Raw genomic sequence first — 21,853 nt, 5'->3', positions numbered from 1 at the left:
GAATCCTGGTGTGTCATGAATGGTGATCTGTAGACCGGAGACGGTTCCAGATTCTTCCACCACATCTTCTGTGAAGGATTCAGATGTATTCTTTGACTTGAAAGCTTTTCGCCCTAGTATTGTGTTTCCTGTTTCACTTTTCCCATTTCCTAATTTTCCCAGTAGGACCAAGTTCAAACCATTCATCAATTCTTCCATTTTCAAGATGTGGTCGAAGCTAAAAGTGTTGTACAAGAAGAATAAGCACACATTAAAAAACTCACTGATTTGAAAAAAGTTTTAGACCTTAATACTCCTTTAAGTGCTACAAAGGCTCTAGACATGGGAGGAAACATTACATTTCAACGCATTTCATTCCTCTGTGTTTTAGCTAATTTTGTGTCTTTTTAGTTTTTGACCAGTAATCTTATTGCATTAAAAGCACTTTAACTTTGCCAGGTAGGCCTATTTTAATTATCATTTGCACAGCTTACACAGCTGGCCATTACAGTTTTTCTCAGTCACTTTGGTGCATTTTTCAAAACAGAAATGAAATTCTCAAAACTACTTGTACAACCTCCACATCATCTAGCCATTTATACACATCATAAAACCAGTTTCTCATTCTTTTGAACAAGTTGCGATTGCTTTTGTACATTCATGCAATTGATTATGCACATTTATCTGCAGTTTCCTACATTATCAGTTGCTCATGTCATGTTGCTCAAAACGTATTGCATAGTTTTCTGTGCAACAGTCTTACCCTTCAAAACATCTAGTCTTTAGTTCATCGTATAAGTCATTAAATGCAAAATGGTTAATCTAGTTGTCATAAACTGCCAAGCACACTTTTTATATTTATTTTTACACATTATTATAAGACTTTTTGTACATTTGGCATGAATTGTCCAAGTGAATCTTGACTTATGAAGAGAATGTAGATGATAAACCTATGATAAACCCTTTCTCTGAAATAGCTCAAAGGTTCATCTCATGAATCTTCAGTTGAAAAGCTTATACTGTATAGACAGAGGACAACACAAGAGTTACACATTCTGAAAATGGACTTATTTTCATATTTGTGTCCATATTTGTTTTTCCTTTTCTATATCACAATGACATTGTAAAGGTTTTTTTTTTTTTGGTCAGACTTTGTAAAAGTGTAACTGGGAATTCTATCCAGTCTCTTTCAGTCAATATCCCACATACAGTAATGTGTAAATGTGTACGTTTGAAATGGATATGGCATACATAAGCATATGGCATATTGTTCAATACAGAGGTTTACATCAGATCATCCCTCCTGAGTAAACTGTTATATTGACAACATGACTAAGCAATTTGACTGTCTTATCCGTACACTATGACACAAGGACTTGTCATTCTAATGGCAGTGATATGTTCATTGACAAAGATATTTATTTTTGAGAGATGAACGAAGGATTTGTGGAAGATTTTTATTAGTAAGATTTTAATCAATCCAGAATAATCAATGTGAATCTAGCCATTTTTGTTGCTAGTTGTTTTTCCATTATAATCCTATAGGAAATGGATAGAAAGGAATATGCTTACATGCAGGAATGTACAGGGCTAATGAATAACATATGGTTAGACATACATTAAGGACCTCCCCTCCCTAGGGACTTAAGTAAAGTGTAATCTAAAGGAAAAGTTTTACTATTTGGATACGCCCTGTATAGGGTATATAATGAGATGCAACCGAGCATATCGTCAGAACTTCTTGCAACAAGCTCTCGACTTTGTTTTGCTTAAAATAAAGTCTTTTCTTCTGAGAGAAAAATCCCTGACTGAGTTTGATCCTTGGGAGAACCGGCAAAATACACCACAGATTTGGCACCCCAGATGGGACTGGAAAGGAGCAGAGTGGACGACTGCTTTTGAGCTGACTGATGAGCAACACACACACAGTGGTGGCCACCATAGAATAAGGTAAGCATTTTTTGCTTATATAATTAGTGTGTGTTGTTGACTGGTCAGCTCTGAGTGGTAAGGACACTTAAAATCTGCTCTTCCAAATTTAGAAAAATAATATGATATCTAAATTGAAAAAGGGGTTTTACTCCAGAAGAAATAACTGCATGCACATATTTGGGTTATTAATGGGAAGGCCTTGAAAGGCAACCTCGATTTAAGACAAATATGGTGTAGGCAGAAAGACATGGCATGCTGTGGTCTGTGTTTATTGGATAGCTGTGCCAGGTAGGACAGTGATAAACGGATAAGCAGATTAGTTAAGGAATCGCGAGGAAAAGTCCCATGGATACCGCTTTGAGAATGTATAAGTGAAATTCTCGAAGGACTGAATAGATGGGCCCTTAAGGACGCTCTAGGTAGAGCGAGCTCTAGGAAGAGCTGTGTTTTGTTGTGTGGATGTCTCTGTGTCCGGACAAATGAATGGGTGAACAAATAAATTCTGTGTTGGGTGGGTAAAAGTTGCGCACCATTCTTGGACCGTCACTTCAGGGTGGCTGGGTGGAGTTGGACGCAGCTAGTATCCACTTGAGAGGGATGAATGTATTATGAGCCTTGATAATAAAAGGACAATTAATGTGTGATTATCCCTTAGATAAAGGGAAAAAGTATGCAAGAATAAGCACTCTGGCTCAATAAAGAGTGTAGCAAGTGTGAATGGGTTTAGGAAAATAGCATCAATAAAGTTTGAACCAAGATCTATAATAGATTTTTGCATTTTGGATGTCTGTGTGAAAGGGGAGAAAATTTTCTGAGCCCAGTGCAGTGGGAGTGAGAACAAAGGAGGACTTTTCCACAGTAAAGTTGTATTACATGGGTGGAGCAAGAGGTGCTCTCCCCTCCTGGACCATCACTTGAGAGTGATCAGGTTACAGAGACTGGTGTTGAGAAAGGATAAGTGCAGGAGCCCTAAAACAATGAAGTTAACTGAAGGAAGGTTGTTTTAGAGAAAAATAAATACAAATGTTCCAAGAAATGGACTAATATAGAGATGGCAGATATGGTGGAATATAGATATAATAATAAATTAATTAAAATAAGATATGCATTTATTATTTAATAACTTGTCTGAATAGATTAATTTAAAAGATGCACGTGCTTAAAACTTTTTTTTAATACGTGAAAACATCTAGAATTTGTATCTTGTTATCCCTGGTACACAGTATGAAAGTTAATCCATTACAGAGTTTCAGAGATTGAGCTTGTGTAAATGTAAAAAATAAAATAAATAACTTGTGCAATGTGGAATGAAAGCAAGATTGGGTGACCAAGTTAATAGACATTTTGATTCAAAAGCTATAGGCATTTTACAATAGGAAGGAAACTAGTTGCTTAAAGAATTACATTTAATTATTTTATTTACAATAATAGGCATTATTTTATGTTGGTTAGGAAACATTAATTCACCAATACCAGATTATTCTGAATCATTTATGGAAATATAGAAGAAAAATGATGATTGAAGTCTTTATTTTACCATATGCATGTCTGACTGTTATAAAAGGAAGGTTTATTTTATTTTATTGCAGTATATTTAGATAATAAAGGTAGCTGATTTCTGCATTTTGCAAAGAAGAAAAATGCTTGCTATTTTCCTGCAATGAAGAACTTGCTTTACTAACAAAGAATAAGAGAACTGCTGTTTTCAACCAGATGATTTTGTTTTTATTAAGGGACCACTGAAAGAAGAGGTTGAAAAGTGAAAATTAGAAAAAGAGCTGATTGCTCAGAAACAATTTGGTCAGAAGTTACATAGGTGCATTTGATTAATGCAGTCTCTGAGTGTTAAACTTTCAGATGATTTCTGGAACAGTGCCTTGACAAAGGAAAGCAATGAAATGGAGTCTGTCGAGGAATGGCAAAGCAGCAAACACAGCTGCAGAGAGAAGAAGAGGGAGGGGCTGACGGATGTTCCCCTCCCCTCTTGAAAGAGAAGAACACACTTCAGCAAGGAGAAGACTGAATCCAAGCAGGAAAAGGTGAATCTTTCACTTGAGACTTTTCCTGAGGTTGAAAAGAACATTATGAACTGCAAAACTCTGGCAGAAAGCAACCAGAAGCCAGACTGAGAAGAAGCAGAAAAACAACGGAGACCGTACACCACAACATCAGGTCTTTGAGTGCCATCACAGACTGATGACCCAGTACAACAGCCCAGGCCTGATGATGTCATCAGAAGGACTTCCATCCCTTCAGTGCACAGGTCCTGCAGATTCAATGAACACATAGAGACTGCTTCAAATGTTAATTACTTTATTAATTATTTTATTTACTATGTTTTAATCTTGATTATTCACTGGTCTCACAGCACTTCCTTAAATTCTGTGTTTTAACTAACTCTCTCAATCTGCTTTTCAATAGGTACCAGTCCAGCCTCATGTCTTAAAGAAAAAATAATTTTGACAGACAGAAGTGAGTACTTGACTCACCAATCAGATAAACATGGAGCTGGATTGGGCATAGTAAGACAGTTTCATAAAACAACTAGGGGAAAAGCACAACTGAATACTTGACAACAATGCTGAGCAGTTTGGGAAAGAAGAGAATAAATAAATGAATAAAAAAGGGTATCTTGATGAACAATAGAAAAAATATATATGTTTGAAAAAATAGAAATATTGGTCACTCCATTTTGTTTTAAGGTAATTTTCTAAGGTAAAACTGAATAAAATAATAATGAATAAAAGATTATTCCAAAGATCCAAAACCATGTAATCACATATACTGTCATCACTGGGGATAACAAAATGGAAATGTAGATGGCCATGGATCCAAGATTTACAGAGATCTCCAATCCTCTTCTCAGAGTCGCTCATGAGCAATAACAAAAAAGTATTTGACTAAACTTTAAATTAGACAAACACATGACATTTGAGAAATGATAATTGGCTCTCTCAAATGCCCAATGCCTAGGCCTAATATTCTAAACAAATTAATCTATGAGATTTTGAAAAAGGAAGGAAAGAAAGAAAACAAGAGTTTTTGGCAATTAAAAAAAAAAAAAAAAAGGGGGGGAGTGAAAGTGTGTGAAAAAGTATGAATGAGTGAAAAAGTATGAATGATGGTGTTGTATGGCATGAAAGAGAGTGTCTGACGAGACACTGAGGCAATATAGGCAATTCAATCAATTTGCCCAAACAGCTGTATACAAATATGAATGTGGGCCCACAGGGCAAATTTATGCCCAGACAAATAATGACCATGGATGAATTTGGTTAAGTTTCCTGGTCAGTACCTAGGTCCTTTTTGTGGCAGAAAGAAAAACAGTGCCACACATGCGCAGCGTATAACATGGGAAGGCAGAGCAAAGCACGCTTGCTCTGTCCACCCCACATCTAACTTCCTTTTCAGCATATCATGATGGAGCTGATTGTGTCAAAAGGATAAAATATTATCTTTCTGACTGTTAAAATAAATGCAGTGGGTTGAGTGTTTTCCAGGTCAAAAGGCCTATGCTACTGAGCAACATAGGCCTAGATAAATTATCCAGTGATATAGTGGAACTCAGTTTACAAAATAAAAAGATAACTAAATAAGCAAATTGTTGAGAATAAAATTGAAAGGAATTAAAAAATAGTAAAGACAGCACTGGAATTGTGAAAACTCAAAAAGGGGCCAAGACAGCCCTCAACCCACATTACATTTCCACAGGTCACACCAAGAAGGACGACTGGCAAGATGAACAAATTAGCATGCTTGATAACACTAACAAAAAACTCTTAAGTTTCCATTTACAGGTGACAGCAGTTCCAGTAAGGCCAAGGAATGCTTCGCCCCATCAAAGAGAACCAGTGAGGGTGCAGTAATGATCTCAAGAGAGCCTTGCATTAATCAGCAAAACAGTTACAGAGTGACACCTGAGTTCGCATCTCTAACCTTAAAATACGCCAACCAGCTTCAACAACTCCACACAGCATGAAGTGAGGGATGAAGGGCGTGCTAGTAACGACCCACCCTTGCCAACGAAGGAAAGACCATTGCAACGACTCGCAAAGAGTCTCCCTGGTGAAGATGGAATGAGAAAATGATGGGACTGCTACTGAGATCAAAATACTTGTGAGCAGATATGAGCCAACAAATAGAAAAGAAAAAGTGGAAAGAGAATTTTAGGTAATGGTAGATGAAGAATTTGAAGGTTATGAGAAGGGAAATATGGATGTAGGAAGATTTGAAGGGAAAATAGAGCAATTTGATGCAACAAATAGAATGAAAGGAGCAAAATAGAAAAGCTCAAGATTTGTGAATTGAAGAAGGAAAAGTATGTGTTATGTTTGGGGAAAATGCTGTATTTATAGAAGGGAGCATTTAATGAAGAACTGATCAAATTGAAAAGGCTAAGAATGATAGATAAAGAAAATGTTGGAAAAGATAATAAAATGTAAGACTGGTTTGATTTACAGTTAGGAGCATGTGGAGCATAGTTTATAATTAAATAGGGAAAGTTTTTAGGAATGGCATTAATGACAGGATATTTACTATTTTACTGTATACTTCCTATATTGAGGTCACTAGTCAAAGCCACAGTTAAGCAAATTAAATTCAAAGATGTCAAGATAATGGGAAATTGATACATAAGGTATCTAAGCTGAAGATCAACTCTTATAATCTTGTGATATTCAATGTGTGATGGGATTTGTATTTGTATCTGTATGTAATGTTATGCCTTTTATACAAAACTGTGATAACCAGGTAAATGCTGAACCATTTGCACATTCATGCTTTTAACAATGTTTACTATTAAAGAAGGGTTAGGGAGACTGGATCTTTTACTCACTCCATGTCAAATTAGGAGAGAGATGTTTGGTCCAGTAATCCCTCAGAGTGGAATTTCATAATCTAGTCACTGGGGATAATACAATGTGACTTATTTAGTCACTAGGTAGTGTAAATAATATGACTGGATTATGGAGTAGCACTCTGGATAAGAATAATCAAATGTGAGACTTATTAAGTCTCAAAGGGGAGAATATGTGGAAGATTTTTATTAGTAAGATTTTAATCAATCCAGAATAATCAATGTGAATCTAGCCATTTTTGTTGCTAGTTGTTTTTCCATTATAATCCTATAGGAAATGGATAGAAAGGAATATGCTTACATGCAGGAATGTACAGGGCTAATGAATAACATATGGTTAGACATACATTAAGGACCTCCCCTCCCTAGGGACTTAAGTAAAGTGTAATCTAAAGGAAAAGTTTTACTATTTGGATACGCCCTGTATAGGGTATATAATGAGATGCAACCGAGCATATCGTCAGAACTTCTTGCAACAAGCTCTCGACTTTGTTTTGCTTAAAATAAAGTCTTTTCTTCTGAGAGAAAAATCCCTGACTGAGTTTGATCCTTGGGAGAACCGGCAAAATACACCACAGATTTTGAGCAGGAGACTGGCTTTTGCAGGTAATCCATGGTGTTTTGCTATTTGTACGGGTTGTTTTGAGAAATGCACTTTATGTTTTGCAAATTGTGAGTTTGATTCAAGAAATGTACCAAAGCGACTGAGAAAAACTGTAAAATGCACAATCAATGTTTTTGTAAGAATATTAAAAAATCTGATGTGTACCACTTGCATAAACACTGCGTCCGTAGGCAGTATTATTCGTAGGGGGTGCCATCGTTGTTTCACGTCCTGTGTGACCTCGGAACTCGGAGTACATCGATCTAGTTTGAGTTCACGGGTGGGAAGTCACGGGTTTGATTGCCGTTCCAGTGCACTTTCACGGGTTTAAGGTTGGAAAAACACGGGTTTGGGGTTGCCTGGAACGCGGCATCATACTAGGCTGAGGCTACCTTTCCTCCATTTTTCTCCCCAACGTGACGTCATCACCGAGTTGCGTGAAAAAAAAAACGTTAATACCAAAAACTTAAAAAACTGGTCTTTGTGAACACAAGAAGGTTCAGATGTGTTCTGCAAAGTCCTGTTAAGATGAGGTAAGGAAATCTTTATCATCTTTTGAAAATAAAAAGTAAAGTATAAAAAATATTAAAATAAAAAAAGTTAAGTATATCCTTACCAGAGTTTACAAATTGTTAGCTTAAAGGACATGTAACGTGCAGAAGATAAATACCTGTGTGTGTATTTTGTATTGCTTTATCACAGATGCTCAAGTTAGATGCTCATCTGATGTGTTGCTGGTAAGTTATGTGTTAATGTCTGATTTTTAGAGATTTTTCCACATTTTCTTGATATGAATCCCATGCATTATGTGTGTTATATATATATTTTTAATATTATAATATTCTCAAAGATAACACATAATACATTTTAATTTAATCTTTGAGTTTTTCATTTACCTGTGTAAGCACAGTGCAGTGTTAATGTTCAAACTGTATTTACAGTGTTAAAGTGGCTCACAACAACAAATATCCTTATTAGGAATAAAACTGCCTCATTGTTGAACTGCAGAACTGTAGCTGAATAGTTTGGCCTACTACAACGCTGAAATTTAATGTTGGTCATTATGGTGGTACTTAGAGAGCCAAATATTTTCTGAAGTGGTATACGGTATTAAAAGTTTGAGAACCACATTTGACTCCCAAACTCTGGAATAGCCTTCCTGATAATGTTCAGGGTTCAGACACACTCTCTCCGTTTAAATCTAGATTAAAAACGCATCTCTTTCGCCAAGCATTTGAATAATGTATCTCTTAACATTATTAAATTATAAAGTATTACAGTTTTTCTCAGTCACTTTGGTGCATTTCTCATATCAGACATGAATTCTCAAAACTACTTGTACAACCTCCACACCATCTAGTCATTTACACACATCATAAAACCAGTTTCTCATTCTTTTGAACAAGTTGTAATAGCTTTTGTACATTAATGCAATTGATTATGCACATTTATCTGCAGTTTCCTACATTATCAGTTGCTAACGTCTTGTCGCTCAAAATGTATTATATAGTTTTCTGTGCAATAGTCTTACCACTCAAAACATCTAGTGTTTAGTTCATTGTATAAGTCATTAAATGCAAAGGGTTAATCTAGTTGTCATAAACTGCCAAGCACACTTTATATTTTTATTTTTACAAGTTATTATTAGACTTTTTTAATTTGGCATGAATTGTGCAAGTGAATCTTTACTAATGAAGAGAATGTAGATGATAAACCAATGATAAACCATTTCTCTGAAATAGCTCAAAGGTTCATCTCATGAATCTTCAGTTGGAAAGCTTAAACTCCAAAAGAGGACAACACAAGAAAAAAAATTGACTTATTTTCATCTTTGTGCCGATATTTATTTTTCCTTTTCTATATCACAATGGTATTGTAAAGGTTTTTTATTTTACAGTTTTTCTCACTTGCTTTGGCACATTTTTCGAAACCGTCTTAACATTCTCTAAACTGTGAGAGCAAATGTCACAACTGTTTGCAGGGACTTCAAAACTTTATAGCATGTCTGCAAAATGTAGTTACTCACCCAAAACATTTAATTCATGCTTCAAAACCTAGTTATTGTGTCAATAATTTGGCCAAGGCCACCAAAATCTAAAGTATTTTTGTCATTTTGTGACCCACACTGGTCAAAATGTTTAGTTGTTTTTTCACCACCACAGTCAACCATGAAAATTAAGGAGTTAAAAAAAAATCTCATATTTGTTGAGAAAATTCAATAGCATGTAGAAAAGAAAAAAAAAGAAGTCTATGAACATTTGTATTTTTACAGTGTTTATTTTTGTACTTCATGTGTATATACACAATACAAGTGTATTTACTGTACATGGAAAGTAACTGACAAGAGTAACAAGATTTCACTTTACATTTCATATTTGTGTATTACCACAAATACACAAACAACAAATAACATTCATGGAAAAAAAAAAAAACTCTTGACTCTCCTATTTCCACCTCTTCCTCGATTATTTCTTCCTCTACCACCACCGCGTATTCTTACACGCCTTCCAATCGCTCTTCCACGAGCATGTTGCTGCAGTTCAGGGTTGTGAACGTCCTCCATTCTCATAGCATACATTAGAGAGCATTATAAACAGACTGAAAATAGTGCATCCAGAAAATATTCACAGCACTTTACTTTTTCCACATTTTGTTATGTCACAGTCTTATTCCAAAATTGATTAAATTCATTATTTTCGTTAACATTCTACAAAAAAATACCCCAAGATGACAATGTAAAAGAAAATAAGTTTATTTGAAATCTTTGGAAATGTATAAATATACCCCTATATAAAAAATAGTTTGGACACAACTTCTCATTCAAAGAGTTTTCTTTATTTTCATGACTATGAAAATTGTAGATTCACACTGAAGGCATCAAAACTATGAATGAACACATGTGGAATTATATACATAACAAAAAAAGTGTGAAACAACTGAAAATATGTCATATTCTAGGTTCTTCAAAGTAGCCACCTTTTGCTTTGATTACTGCTTTGCACACTCTTGGCTTTCTCTTGATGAGCTTCAAGAGGTAGTCACCTGAAATGGTCTTCCAACAGTCTTGAAGGAGTTCCCCGAGAGATGCTTAGCACTTGTTGGTCCTTTTGCCTTCTGTCTGCGGTCCAGCTCACCCCTAAACCATCTCGATTGGGTTCAGGTCCAGTGACTGTGGAGGCCAGGTCATCTGGCGCAGCACCCCATCACTCTCCTTCTTGCTCAAATAGCCCTTGATGCCTTCAGTGTGACTCTACAATTTTCATAGTCATGAAAATAAAGAAAACTCTTTGAATGAGAAGCTGTGTCCAAACTTTTGGTCTGTACTGTATGTATTCACAGCCTTTGCTCAATACTTTGTTGGAGCACCTTTGGCACTAATAACAGCCTCAAGTCTTTTTGAATATGATGCTACAGTTTCACCCGTTTTTCTTTGCAGTTCCATCAAGTCGGCTGGGGATCGTCAGTGCACAGTTATTTTCAGATCTCTCCATAGTGTTCAAGTCTGAGCTCTTGGCTGGGCCACTCAAGCACATTCACAGTGTTGTCTCATAGCCACACCTATGTTATCTTGGCTGTGTGCTTAGGGTTGTTGTCCTATTGGAAGGTAAACCTTCTGCCCAACATTTTGTGTATTTGGTGTAATGATATGCGTTTATGCGGTTTAAGGTTTTTCCACATACTGTACATTGTTTCTCCTCTATGCCCTGCCTTTCTGAAACGCGTTGTTTTTTTTACAAAGCTCATCGGTCTGAAAAGCGAGGTGTGCTGTGATTGGCCAGCTATCTAGCACATTGCGATTGGGCGAACGCCTGAAGCTTTTGATGGAAATGTTAGGGCCCTTAACAAACTGTGATGCCTTGTCTGGCCGGAGCGATGAGACAAAAACATAAAACCCATTATAGATGTGATATTAACATGATTTAGTCGTGTTTCCTTTTGGAAGGCAAAAACAAAGTTTCACTTTCTCAACGTAACAGGGTCACACACACACACAGCCCTTGAGTGAACCATAGCCAGCTTGAGAATAGTGTGGCCGGCGGATTCTACGATGGAACGTTCCTTGGTCTTGCAGCATTCACATGTGACGACCCCGGACTAGAACGAGCAAGTTTCAGGGGGGCGTGGATGAGTGTTAACTTTTATAAAGAATATATCTTTGGATTTGAGACTTTAGTCTTTGCAACTTCACATATCTTCTTTATTCACAAAGAGCTTGTAACACTCCAAAGAGAAAGGAAAATCTGCAATCACATCATATCACCCCTTTAAGGCTATCTCTATGTTTTGCTGTGATCAGCTTTCCTTCTACTCTGATGAGTCCCTCAGTCCCTGCTGCTGAAGATGGAGTTTGGCCACACCACCCTATAGGCCAGATAAGTGGAGTGTCGCAGTGATGTTTGTCCTTCTGTAGGTTTCTCACATCTCCACATATGATCGCCGTTCAACTAGTGACCATCAGCTTCTTGGTCATCAGTCTAACCAAAGCCCTTCTCCATCGATTACTCAGTTATGCCAGGAGACCATCAGCCCAATGAAGAGACCTGGGGCCTGTACCATGATCGTAGCTGAACAAATTCAGCATTAAAGGATTAGTTTTGAGTCACAAAGCAAGTCATTAAAGCCAGACTTCTATTCATGTTTTTTTTTTTTTTTTTAGCATTAGTGAACTTTAACTTGAAGCAAGATAATCTCAAGTGACTTTGAGTCAGACATCTGACCAATCACCTCACATTTGATTGGTCCAACTTCAGTTTGAGATCTCCAAACCAGAACATAACCTGCCCCGGAGCAGGTTAGCCATAGAGTGTAAGTTACAATGGCAATGAATGCCGCTAAAAGCCAAGCCACTTAAATGGTACCTAAACCCAGGATTGGTGCAAACTAACCTGAAACTTACCTGGCCAGCCAAATCTAGCTTCATGGTACAGACCCCTGGGCTGTGTTTCCCAAAACCAACAGAGCAATGATCAACTTAGGCTTACGATGCAAATTTATTCCACTAAGAGTAACCAAAACTAAATGCTTCTGCAAACCTTTGATGCAACAAAAATCTTTCTGTATCCTTCCCCAGATCTGTGCCTTGATACAATCTTGTCTTGGCAGTCTACAGACAATTCCTTGGATGTTATGGCTTGTTTGTTTCAACCTACACAACTAACAGAACTCTTTATTTTCTTTCACTCTTAACCGCTCATCGCTCTACCTTGGAGATCCTGGACATCATTAAATCAAACATTCTTTCATTCAACCCCATCACAATCTCACAACCCTGTTATGATCAATTTAGTAACGGGGTTGAGTGTGATGGGGTTGTGATTTTTTGCTCTAAATGGCCTCTGCTCTAAATGTAGTGAATGACAGGAGAGCACATGGCATGCATGATATTAAGAAATCATGTATATTGTTGAAATAACACAAGTAATATAATTCTGTCTTTATTTGATGTGACGGGGTTGAGTCATTAAGCTTGACAACAACATTAATAAGTTATAGTTATATAACTTAAGCTATAAAAGAAGGTGGGAACTTGCCTATGTGTGCTCACAATGTCGATCAGAAGACTTATATGATGTCACTTCCTGTTAATGATGTCACATAAGGATTAGTTAATAATTTTTATGGGGGGATATTGATTTGTGTAACACGGTTAAGGGGTTACTGAAGTACTGAAATAATATGATTTTAATGAATAATCATGAAATTACTTAGTATAATAGTGATATATTCATAAAACTTCTATTGTTATCCACAATACTGTTTTATTAAGGGCAATAAATAAAGACTCTAGTATCAGTGCAAATGACTTTATTTCTCAAAATTGGAAAACCAGTTGACCTCCTCTGACCCGTACCAGTTTTTAGGAGTTAAATGGCCTTTCCATTGACACCATTCCTAAAATTAGCCTTTGTTACTCCTTTAGAGTATCACAGAAGCACTGAATAATGAGAACATAGCATTAATTTGAGGTAGCGCCCTCTAGTGTCATCCCTGGTCCATGAAATGTTTCCCAATACATCCTCATAAAGGGACATACATAATACATGGACAACCACTAAATTCTTACCATTTCACCTTACCTCAAATAACATTCTGAGCAAAAAATATCAGGAAAAAAATAAACATGCATGATTTTGAATTTGATAATACAAAAGGCAATCGAGAGTAAACTGGTTATTTTGCACATAAGGAGCTCTGCCCCCTCCCAAAATGGCACATTTTGCACAGAATACATAACCAAAAAATTAAAACATACTCCATCTCGTAACTGAATCGGCTGCAGAACCGGCTCATTTCCCTGACGCTTATAAAAAAAAGTTCACTTTTACAACAAAATAATATTCAACACTCTAACAAAGATAAAGCAAGACCATAAAAAAATATACATAAAATGAAAAAATAGAATCATCTGAAACCTGAAAAGACAAAAATACGTACTGTGCAACATTTACTAATTATCTGAGCAGGAAATATCTGGTCAAATATATGTAACACCTTTTAAGCACCCTCAGTAAAGCAGCAATACCTCTGGATTGCATTTGCACTTAAGACATACATAACGATACACTTCGTAATGTGTACTGTATGTTACTGTCAGGCAGCGTGGCTTTACATTGCTCAAATAAACCAAAACAATAACGAGACTACGGCTAGACGTTATATAAATAAACAATAGAAAAATAAAGCAATTAGTCCTGTGCTTTACAGGAACTCGAGTGGTTTTTAAAAATGTTAAAAGAATCAATGTTTTGTTAAGAATAAGCATAAATATAAAAACAAGCACAATGTCTGATGCTTAAAACACAAAATACTCACATTACATAGAGTGAAAGACCTGTAAATAAATTAGAAATGTTTGGATGTTTTTGGTTTGTATATATAAGGTTAGTCTGTGCTACAAAGTTGGTATCACTGAGTCTGCGGTGCATATACATGTGTGTTTGCTCAAGAACCCATCCGTTCGCCAGAGAAGTTGTGTGTATGAAGGGTTATGATGCACTATGTTGTGCATGTGTATAACTGGAGCACCTGTGCGGTGGGTAGGCATCAGTTATTGGTGCGTAGTGCTTGAGATTGTGCTCGGCGACGGGCTAATCTAGAGTTAGATGGAGGGGAGAGCCTCATAGAGCAGACCACTGCACCGAAGTCCTCCTGCTCTTCCTCTTTCTGAGACAGCTGCCGATTGAACGCGATGGCATCAGCTGCGAACTGCGTCAGGTCTTTAGTGCTGCAGTTTCTGTACGTTCAACCAGAGATGGTTAGAAACATTACAGAAACTGGAAAATATACTTAATCTACTGCATCAAAAAGCAAATACCTTTGCAGAACACGAGGAGTAGAAAGAACTCTTTCAGGAGCATTCTGAAAATTTAAATGAGTAAATAAAATGTTAATACAAGTATATTCATTTATATAATGATGTATATGATATACATTTAGTTTAATATTCCATTTGATTTGTACAATGTATACTACCAACCAAACCTTTGGGGTTGGTAAGATTCGAAGGAAGTTTCTTATGCATTTTTTTATGACTAAATACAATAAAATGCAATTTATTCCTGCAAAATTGAATTTTCTAAATAATATACTAATTAGCTGCTTAAGAAACAATTATTATCATCATCAATAAAACAGTTGTGCTGCTTTGTATTTCTCAGAATTCTTTAATAAATAAAGAATGAATGGCTAACAATTTAATGCATTTTTGTTGAATAAAAGTATTACTTTCTTAATAAATAATAATATTAATAATTACTACCCCAAACTTTTAAATTAATTTCCTTTTCTAAAGTAGAGATCTTTTACACAACCTCTATTCTGTGTCAAATTACTGCCTCTTTGTCTAACTGCTCTTATTCAAAGAATTAAAATGCAATTAAACAAGTAACAACTAAACAGATGGATTCATCAAGTCTTCAAGAAAAACAGAGCTAGCGTCTCACCCCTTGCACCCAGGGATGCTTCAGGACCTGGGCTGCACTCAGCCGTAGTGTGGCATCTCGCACCAGCAGCCGCGAGATCAGATCTTTGGCATCGGCTGAGATCTGAGCCCACACTCCATCCCCAAACTCATATTTCCCCTCTTGAATCCTCTCAAATAGGTTGTTCTGAACAAGAGTGGACAACACTTTTAAGTTGTCTACCTGGATGACGTGATCTCCTACATTTTTTAATTAGCGTGTGCCTTACCTGGCAGGCACGACATGTCTCTCCTCGTTCCCAGCCACAGTTGGTGCCGCAGTGGCCAGTGAAGGGAGGACTCCCGCTGAGCAGGATGTAGAGAATCACTCCAAGGCTCCAGAGGTCACAGCGTTTATCATAGAACGAAGCCTCATCTGTAAAGACCTCCACCACCTCGGGAGCCATGTACTCTGCTGAGCCACACTAGAGGACAAAACACATCCCTCAAAACATGTCGCTCTACACGTTTACAGTTCAAGGTTGCTGAAAACACAAATATGAGGATGTTGTTACTGGTGTGGTGAGCTCAGGGGTAGTTATTGGGGTGCAGGCACTGTTCAGCTTCACTCCACTCCCAAGATCAAAATCACAGATCTTAACAGGAGAAACCTGAATAAAAGCAAAATACTCATTACAATTAAGACTGGCATGATCTTAAACATTCAAACACTACTGTTCAAAAGGTTGGGTTCACATACAAAGTTATACTTTTATTCAGCAAGGATGCATTAAAAAGATGCGTGTATATACAATATTACAAAAGATTTCTATTAAATCAAATAAAATGTTACTTTGAACTTTGAAAAACCTAAGAGACCTAGATGGTGAACCGTTTGCTTTCATTATTTTACAAAAGCATGTTTTGTTGTTATTGTTAGTGCACACAAAATTCAAAATATGTATTACTCTATATGAGGATGTAATGACAGAGTATTTTAAGTTGAATGCAAATGATCGCACCAGTGCCTCCAAGTTAACCGTCATGGAATGAGTGCATTGCTTTAATACGTTTCATTTTTTAGGTTAACGTTAGAGCAACCGGTCATGTAATGTTGCTACTACTACTATAGTAGCTTTTATTAGTAATGTACAGGTGCTGGTCATATAATTAGAATATCATCAAAAAGTTTATTTCACTAATTCCATTCAAAAAGTGAAAGTGTTTATTTCTTTTAATTTTGATGATTATAACTGACAACTAGGGAAAATCCCAAATTCAGTATCTCAGAAAATTAGAATATTACTTAAGACCAATACAAAGAAAGGATTTGTAGAAATCTTGATCAAATGAAAAGTATGAGCATGTACAGCACTCAATACTTAGTTGGGGCTCCTTTTGCCTGAATTACTGCAGCAGTGTGGCGTGGCATGGAGTCGATCAGTCTGTGGCACTGCTCAGGTTTTATGAGAGCCCAGGTTGCTCTGATAGTGGCCTTCAGCTCTTCTGCATTCTTGGGTCTGGCATATCTCACCTTCCTCTTCACAGTACCACATCGATTTTCTATGGAGTTAAGGTCTCCAATATTGAACCTTTTCACAATATTCTAATTTTCTGAGATACTGAATTTGGGATTTTCCTTAGTTGTCAGTTATAAACATCAAAATTAAAAGAAATAAACATATGACATATCAGTCTGTGTGTAATGAATGTATATAATATACAAGTTTCACTTTTTGAATGGAATTAGTGAAATAAATCAACTTTTTGATTATATCTGATATGATATATGACCAGCACCTGTATACTAATGTTTGATGTAAAATAATGCATATTTTGTTTTTACTGACTAGTCTTTCTGGATTCTCCCAACCCAAATCCTTCTGTAACCAGACAAACTACACAGAATGTTACACAAGTCAAAATGCATGGGTTACCTTATCAGTATATTCACACAGGATATTTTCAGGCTTTAGGTCCCGGTGAGCGATTCCTGTTGGAAATAGTGAGAGAAGTCTATGTAAACAGTAAACACGCTCGCACTGAGTCATGGTCAGTGAGCCACAGAGTAAATGTACAGTACTCACCTTTGTTGTGCAGAAAGTCCAGTGCATGTGCTATATCCCTGACCACATGACTAGCCTCTCTCTCGTCAAAGTATTTTCGACTCTGTATGTGTGTTAAAATGGAACCTGAGAGGAAAAGAGAAAACTATTCAGAAAATAAATACCTGAGAATGCATCTATATTTCATCTCTTTAAAACTGTACAGTACCTCCACGCAACTTTTCAAAAACCAGATAAAAACAGCAGTCCTCTTCAAAAAACTGAATGAGCTCCAGAATGTTCCTGTATAGAAACACACAATGTATGTTATTTATATAAGCAGTTATTTATCAATAACAGGTAAATATCAAAGTATGATGACCATTGTGGAATAGGATCATACTTATTTCCTTGACACTGGTAAAGCGTCTCCACCTCCCTGAAAACTCTACTGCGACTGTGACCAGCTTTCTTCTCGATTATCTGAGAAATATAACCACACGTTACACTCAAGTCATTTATTATTGTTTGTTTGACAAAGCAAAAAAATGTGCTGTATTAGAAACACTAATTTTCCAACCGATCTCCATTATTTTGGCTTATGGCTTGAATATAATGAAAATAAAGAGGGCTGACTTACTCATAAAGACATCAACTACAACCTGCTGGCAGTTTTTTTTATTTTATTTGGAGCATCAATATATATATATATATATATATATATATATATATATATACACACACACACACACATAAAATAAACATTTTCATATAAACAAAAAGGGATAATTTGCTGAAAAATGAAAAACATGCATGACATATACTTTCTTTTGTGGACCATAAAGAAGGTATTTTGAAGACTGTTGGACTTTAGTTAAAGCTGTTTTAGTTACCAGCATCTTTCACTGTATGAACAAAAAATACTGAGCTGTTTCTCAAATCATCTTCTTTTATGCTCTATAGTTTATGTTAGGCCATTGTAGCATAAACATTTGTGTGTAATACACTTTATGTTGAATCAAATAAAAGACTTGTTTCTAAAGCTATTTTTTGTAATGTCTACTGGATTATCTAATTAATTAGAAACATTTTAATCAACTGACCACACTAGAATATAGCTTGTGATCATACTGCTATTATTTTTTTAAATAAAAAATAAATCTATCTTCCAGTAAAATGTCTAATAAAATTCTTAAATCAAATAACATTTACTTGACAAGCAAAATAGTCATGTTTTCTGTGACATTTATCAAAATTAAGATTTTTTTTTGCCATGCATGCAACATTTAATGCCAAGACTTTAATGAAATTGAGACTTTTCGACCTTTTTATGGCTTTAATTTTGTGGAAGGATGAATTAAGGCTTTTAACAACCTCTTTAATTCCCTGCAGAAACCCTGTTACTCACTTCTCACCTTCACAGCATACTCATTGCCATTCTGTAAACTCACACAGCCCTGGACTTTAGCATAAGCTCCCTGACCCAGCAGCTCGTCCGTCAGCTTGTACAGATCTACAACACACACACACACACACACTTGTGAATTGACTCACACCTTACCCAATCAGGAAACGTTGGGAGGATATGCAATCAAACATTTTGTAAGATCTGATGATGCACGATACAGATTATACAGACTGAAAATGCTGGGTAAAGCATTGAACAAGGAGGTGCACATTATGAGGATTAATAAGAGTTTTAGTAGTCTTCTAGATGGTTCAGTACCACTAAATTTCCCAGTGAAACTGTCCGTGGCACGAGTTCTGCGTTTCTTCTTCCGTCGTGTACCCAGGTCTGTGATGGCGATTGGTTGACTGCTCTCCATTCCTAATCCTAAAGCCAAAAATTCTTCAGTACTCTGTGACAATTTAGTCTTTGAAAGGATTGCATGATTTGAAGGATGTGTTTTTAAAGGTTTCGTCACCTGCGGGGCTGTTGGAGGCGTGCGAGATCAGACCAAGGCTCTCCACCGGTCCAGATGCCAGAGCACCACTGGTTATCTGAGAGAAAGAGAGAAACATTTACCATCAAAACAAGAGAATCAGAACTGCTAGTTGCTTTGGTTCATGCCATAAAGACTTTTTAAACATCGGTTTACGAATGGGAAAAATACTTCCGGAACCAAAGCTGCTGAAAATAAAAATAAAATCTTACTTGCATTATGTCAAGCATCAAGCATAAAACCAAAAAAGCAATAGCAAAGTATGTTTATTTGAGCATTTCCAGTGAAGTGAGCAAGAGCCAGAAGGTCACTGCCATTCACAAACACTAAGGTGAACCTTTATGTGCCCCCATAAAGGTTTAAAGTCTAAATGATCGTTATATTTCCATCACAAAAAAAAGTTGTGGAAGACTAAATAATCCTGATATTTTGAGTTAGCACTTCACTGTCACACATGAACGTTTATTGGAGGAAGAGGAAGTGTACACTTGCAGCGTGCACTTATCAGATGTTTCACTCTGAACAAGCCTTTCATGACTAACGTGTTTCAAAACTTCTCCACATATCTACCACGAAACGCCTGTGCTAGATCTCGTCACCTGAGCGCGAGTTTCCGCATTGAGAAGCGATATTAATGTCATGACGTGTCTCGTCAAGCTCTTATCATCTGTCTGCTGAGGGGAAAATCCAGCACACTGACCAGGATATATTACTGTTTTACATAGAAGTGGATTCAATGACGTGTCGTAACGGAAAATAATATCAATATCCAATCGTAGTATAAGAGATATCGCCATTAGTTAATAAATAATAACGGTTGTTGGGTAATAGGCGGGAATATTGGGTCAGCATAGCAGCTGAAAATATTAACATATTTAAAGCAACAGTAGCTGCAATTTAACACTGACCGAACGAAACAGATCATCCACGTTGTTATTCTAACATATATATTCCAAACCTAAACATTTTTTTCTCTCTCTGTGATGACAAGATGCACAAGTTAATTGAGTCTGAGGGTGTCCGTGTCAGACCCTCTTTAATGCTCCACGAAGACCCTGTTTGGCTCAAATCAATGACAGAATTATTTTTTTTGAGTGAACTGTTCCTTTAAAAAAGAAGAACCTTGACTGAACGTTAAATAAGTTACTAGGAAAAGCAACAAATGTCAGATAACTGTGAAGTGTAGCAATGTCAGCAGAACTGTGATAGTGTTTACCGAAAAGATTGTTTTTGGATAACTTTCGACCCATGTGCATAAACCCAACAATTCACTGGCGCGAATCGAGCGACCAACACAGCCACACGCGTAAACACCAGCAAGCTTAATTTAGTAGAAGCTACTTGAGCTCACGTAAAATAACAATAACGTACATATAATTTATGCATGAAAAAAAAAAAGACTCAAACCTGGAAATTGCGGCCGAATGAGTCTAGCTGTGCCGCAACAGCCTCCGCCATCATCCCGCGCTGAACAGCAGCAGTGACGAGAAAGAGGAGGACAACACACAAACACAACAGCACCACCCCAAACGCGCAGACTGCCCTCGCTACATTTGCGAATCATACTACGGTTACGAATGGGCTCATGAATATTAAGTAGGCTACGTGACTGGACGAACGAGGGAAATTGTCAGATGACGTAAGCATGACCTAATTAATATTCATATTCTAAGACGTTGCTGCTGCCTTGAATCATTCATGTATTTGTGTTTCGTACTGGAGAAATACCGGTCTCACGGACAGACTGGGGCTACTATAAGGAGGAATACGCTCAAATTAAACTAAGACTCCAACCAAGTTGAACGGAGTGAAACTCGATCTTTTAGTGTGAATGCTGACTACAGTGTCCTTAAAAATAAAAAGGAGTCAACGTTACGCAACCGATAGTATGACGTGTAGTGAGTTTGGTTTCGGTGTTATTATGGTATCATTGAGATATCATAATGAATATTTTATTAATATTTAATTTTGGGTCATTATTCTTTTTCGAATTTTGAATTCATGCTTATTTTTGTATTATTTATATATTTAAAAGTAATAGTAATTTTTATTGGGTTGCCATTTTAGTAGCTTTTTTAATTATTATTTTTATTTCCGTTTTAGTTATTTTGAGAAGTGTTGCTTTGGTAACTAACTAAAATAAAACTTGATAATTTACACTAAATTGAAATGAGAAGTTTTGCTTTGGTAACTAGCTAAAATAAAACTTTTTTCTATATTTAATTTTAGTTCAGTTAAAGTATATATATTTTTTTAAATTAAGGATTTTTTTTATGGTTTTCATTTTAGTTTCAGTTTTAGTAATCCTGGAGTTTAATCTGAAATTTTCTGCCATTAAAGTTTTCCATGTGGAATTCGTTTCCCATTTACTGTGTTAATTTAGTAATTAGGTTAGTAAATGGGTTATTTTCTAAGTATGGTATTATTTTAATGTTGCCATCATCCTGAGAAACCTGGAAGTGTAGAGTGAGGGGAAACCTAAGAACCATGTGATTTTTTTTTTCTCATTGAAACAAAAGTTAAATGTATCCAGAAAAGTCATCATAGTTTTAGTGACAATTATTTAAATTAAAATTTGTAACAAAAATGAAAAAT

General features: G+C 36.3%; 1 protein-coding gene across 1 annotated transcript; it reads right to left on the bottom strand.

Annotated features, from left to right (window-relative positions):
• Positions 1-13,160: 13,160 nt before the first annotated feature.
• Positions 13,161-20,815, bottom strand: LOC113055074 (MAP kinase-interacting serine/threonine-protein kinase 1). Its single transcript, XM_026221034.1, has 13 exons — positions 20,666-20,815; positions 19,241-19,316; positions 19,042-19,149; positions 18,731-18,828; positions 17,719-17,798; positions 17,545-17,618; positions 17,358-17,462; positions 17,208-17,263; positions 15,846-15,941; positions 15,561-15,755; positions 15,314-15,478; positions 14,686-14,729; positions 13,161-14,604 (listed from the first exon to the last, which is right to left on the bottom strand). Exons 1-13 carry the CDS (start codon positions 20,717-20,719, stop codon positions 14,415-14,417), a joined length of 1,341 nt encoding a protein of 446 aa, XP_026076819.1. The 5' UTR covers positions 20,720-20,815; the 3' UTR covers positions 13,161-14,414.
• Between the last annotated feature and the right edge of the window lie 1,038 nt (positions 20,816-21,853).

This window comes from Carassius auratus, chromosome 36 (genome assembly GCF_003368295.1).
Source record: "Carassius auratus strain Wakin chromosome 36, ASM336829v1, whole genome shotgun sequence".
In the NCBI taxonomy this organism is placed as follows: Eukaryota; Metazoa; Chordata; class Actinopteri; order Cypriniformes; family Cyprinidae; genus Carassius; species Carassius auratus.
The sequence above is the reverse complement of the archived record's forward strand: the minus strand, read 5'-3'. Positions and strand labels throughout refer to the sequence as shown.

What these genes read in the sequence shown, in the direction of transcription:
- LOC113055074 (XM_026221034.1), bottom strand. Translation starts at nt 20,719, where the DNA reads ATGATGGCGGAGGCTGTTGCGGCACAGCTAGACTCATTCGGCCGCAAT. An exon ending in GCAATGAGTATGCTGTGAAG is followed by an intron (nt 17,799 to 18,730) that starts GTGAGAAGTGAG and finishes TATATTTCTCAG; the next exon opens with ATAATCGAGAAGAAAGCTGG. An exon ending in TTTTGAAAAGTTGCGTGGAG is followed by an intron (nt 17,463 to 17,544) that starts GTACTGTACAGT and finishes TTTTCCTCTCAG; the next exon opens with GTTCCATTTTAACACACATA.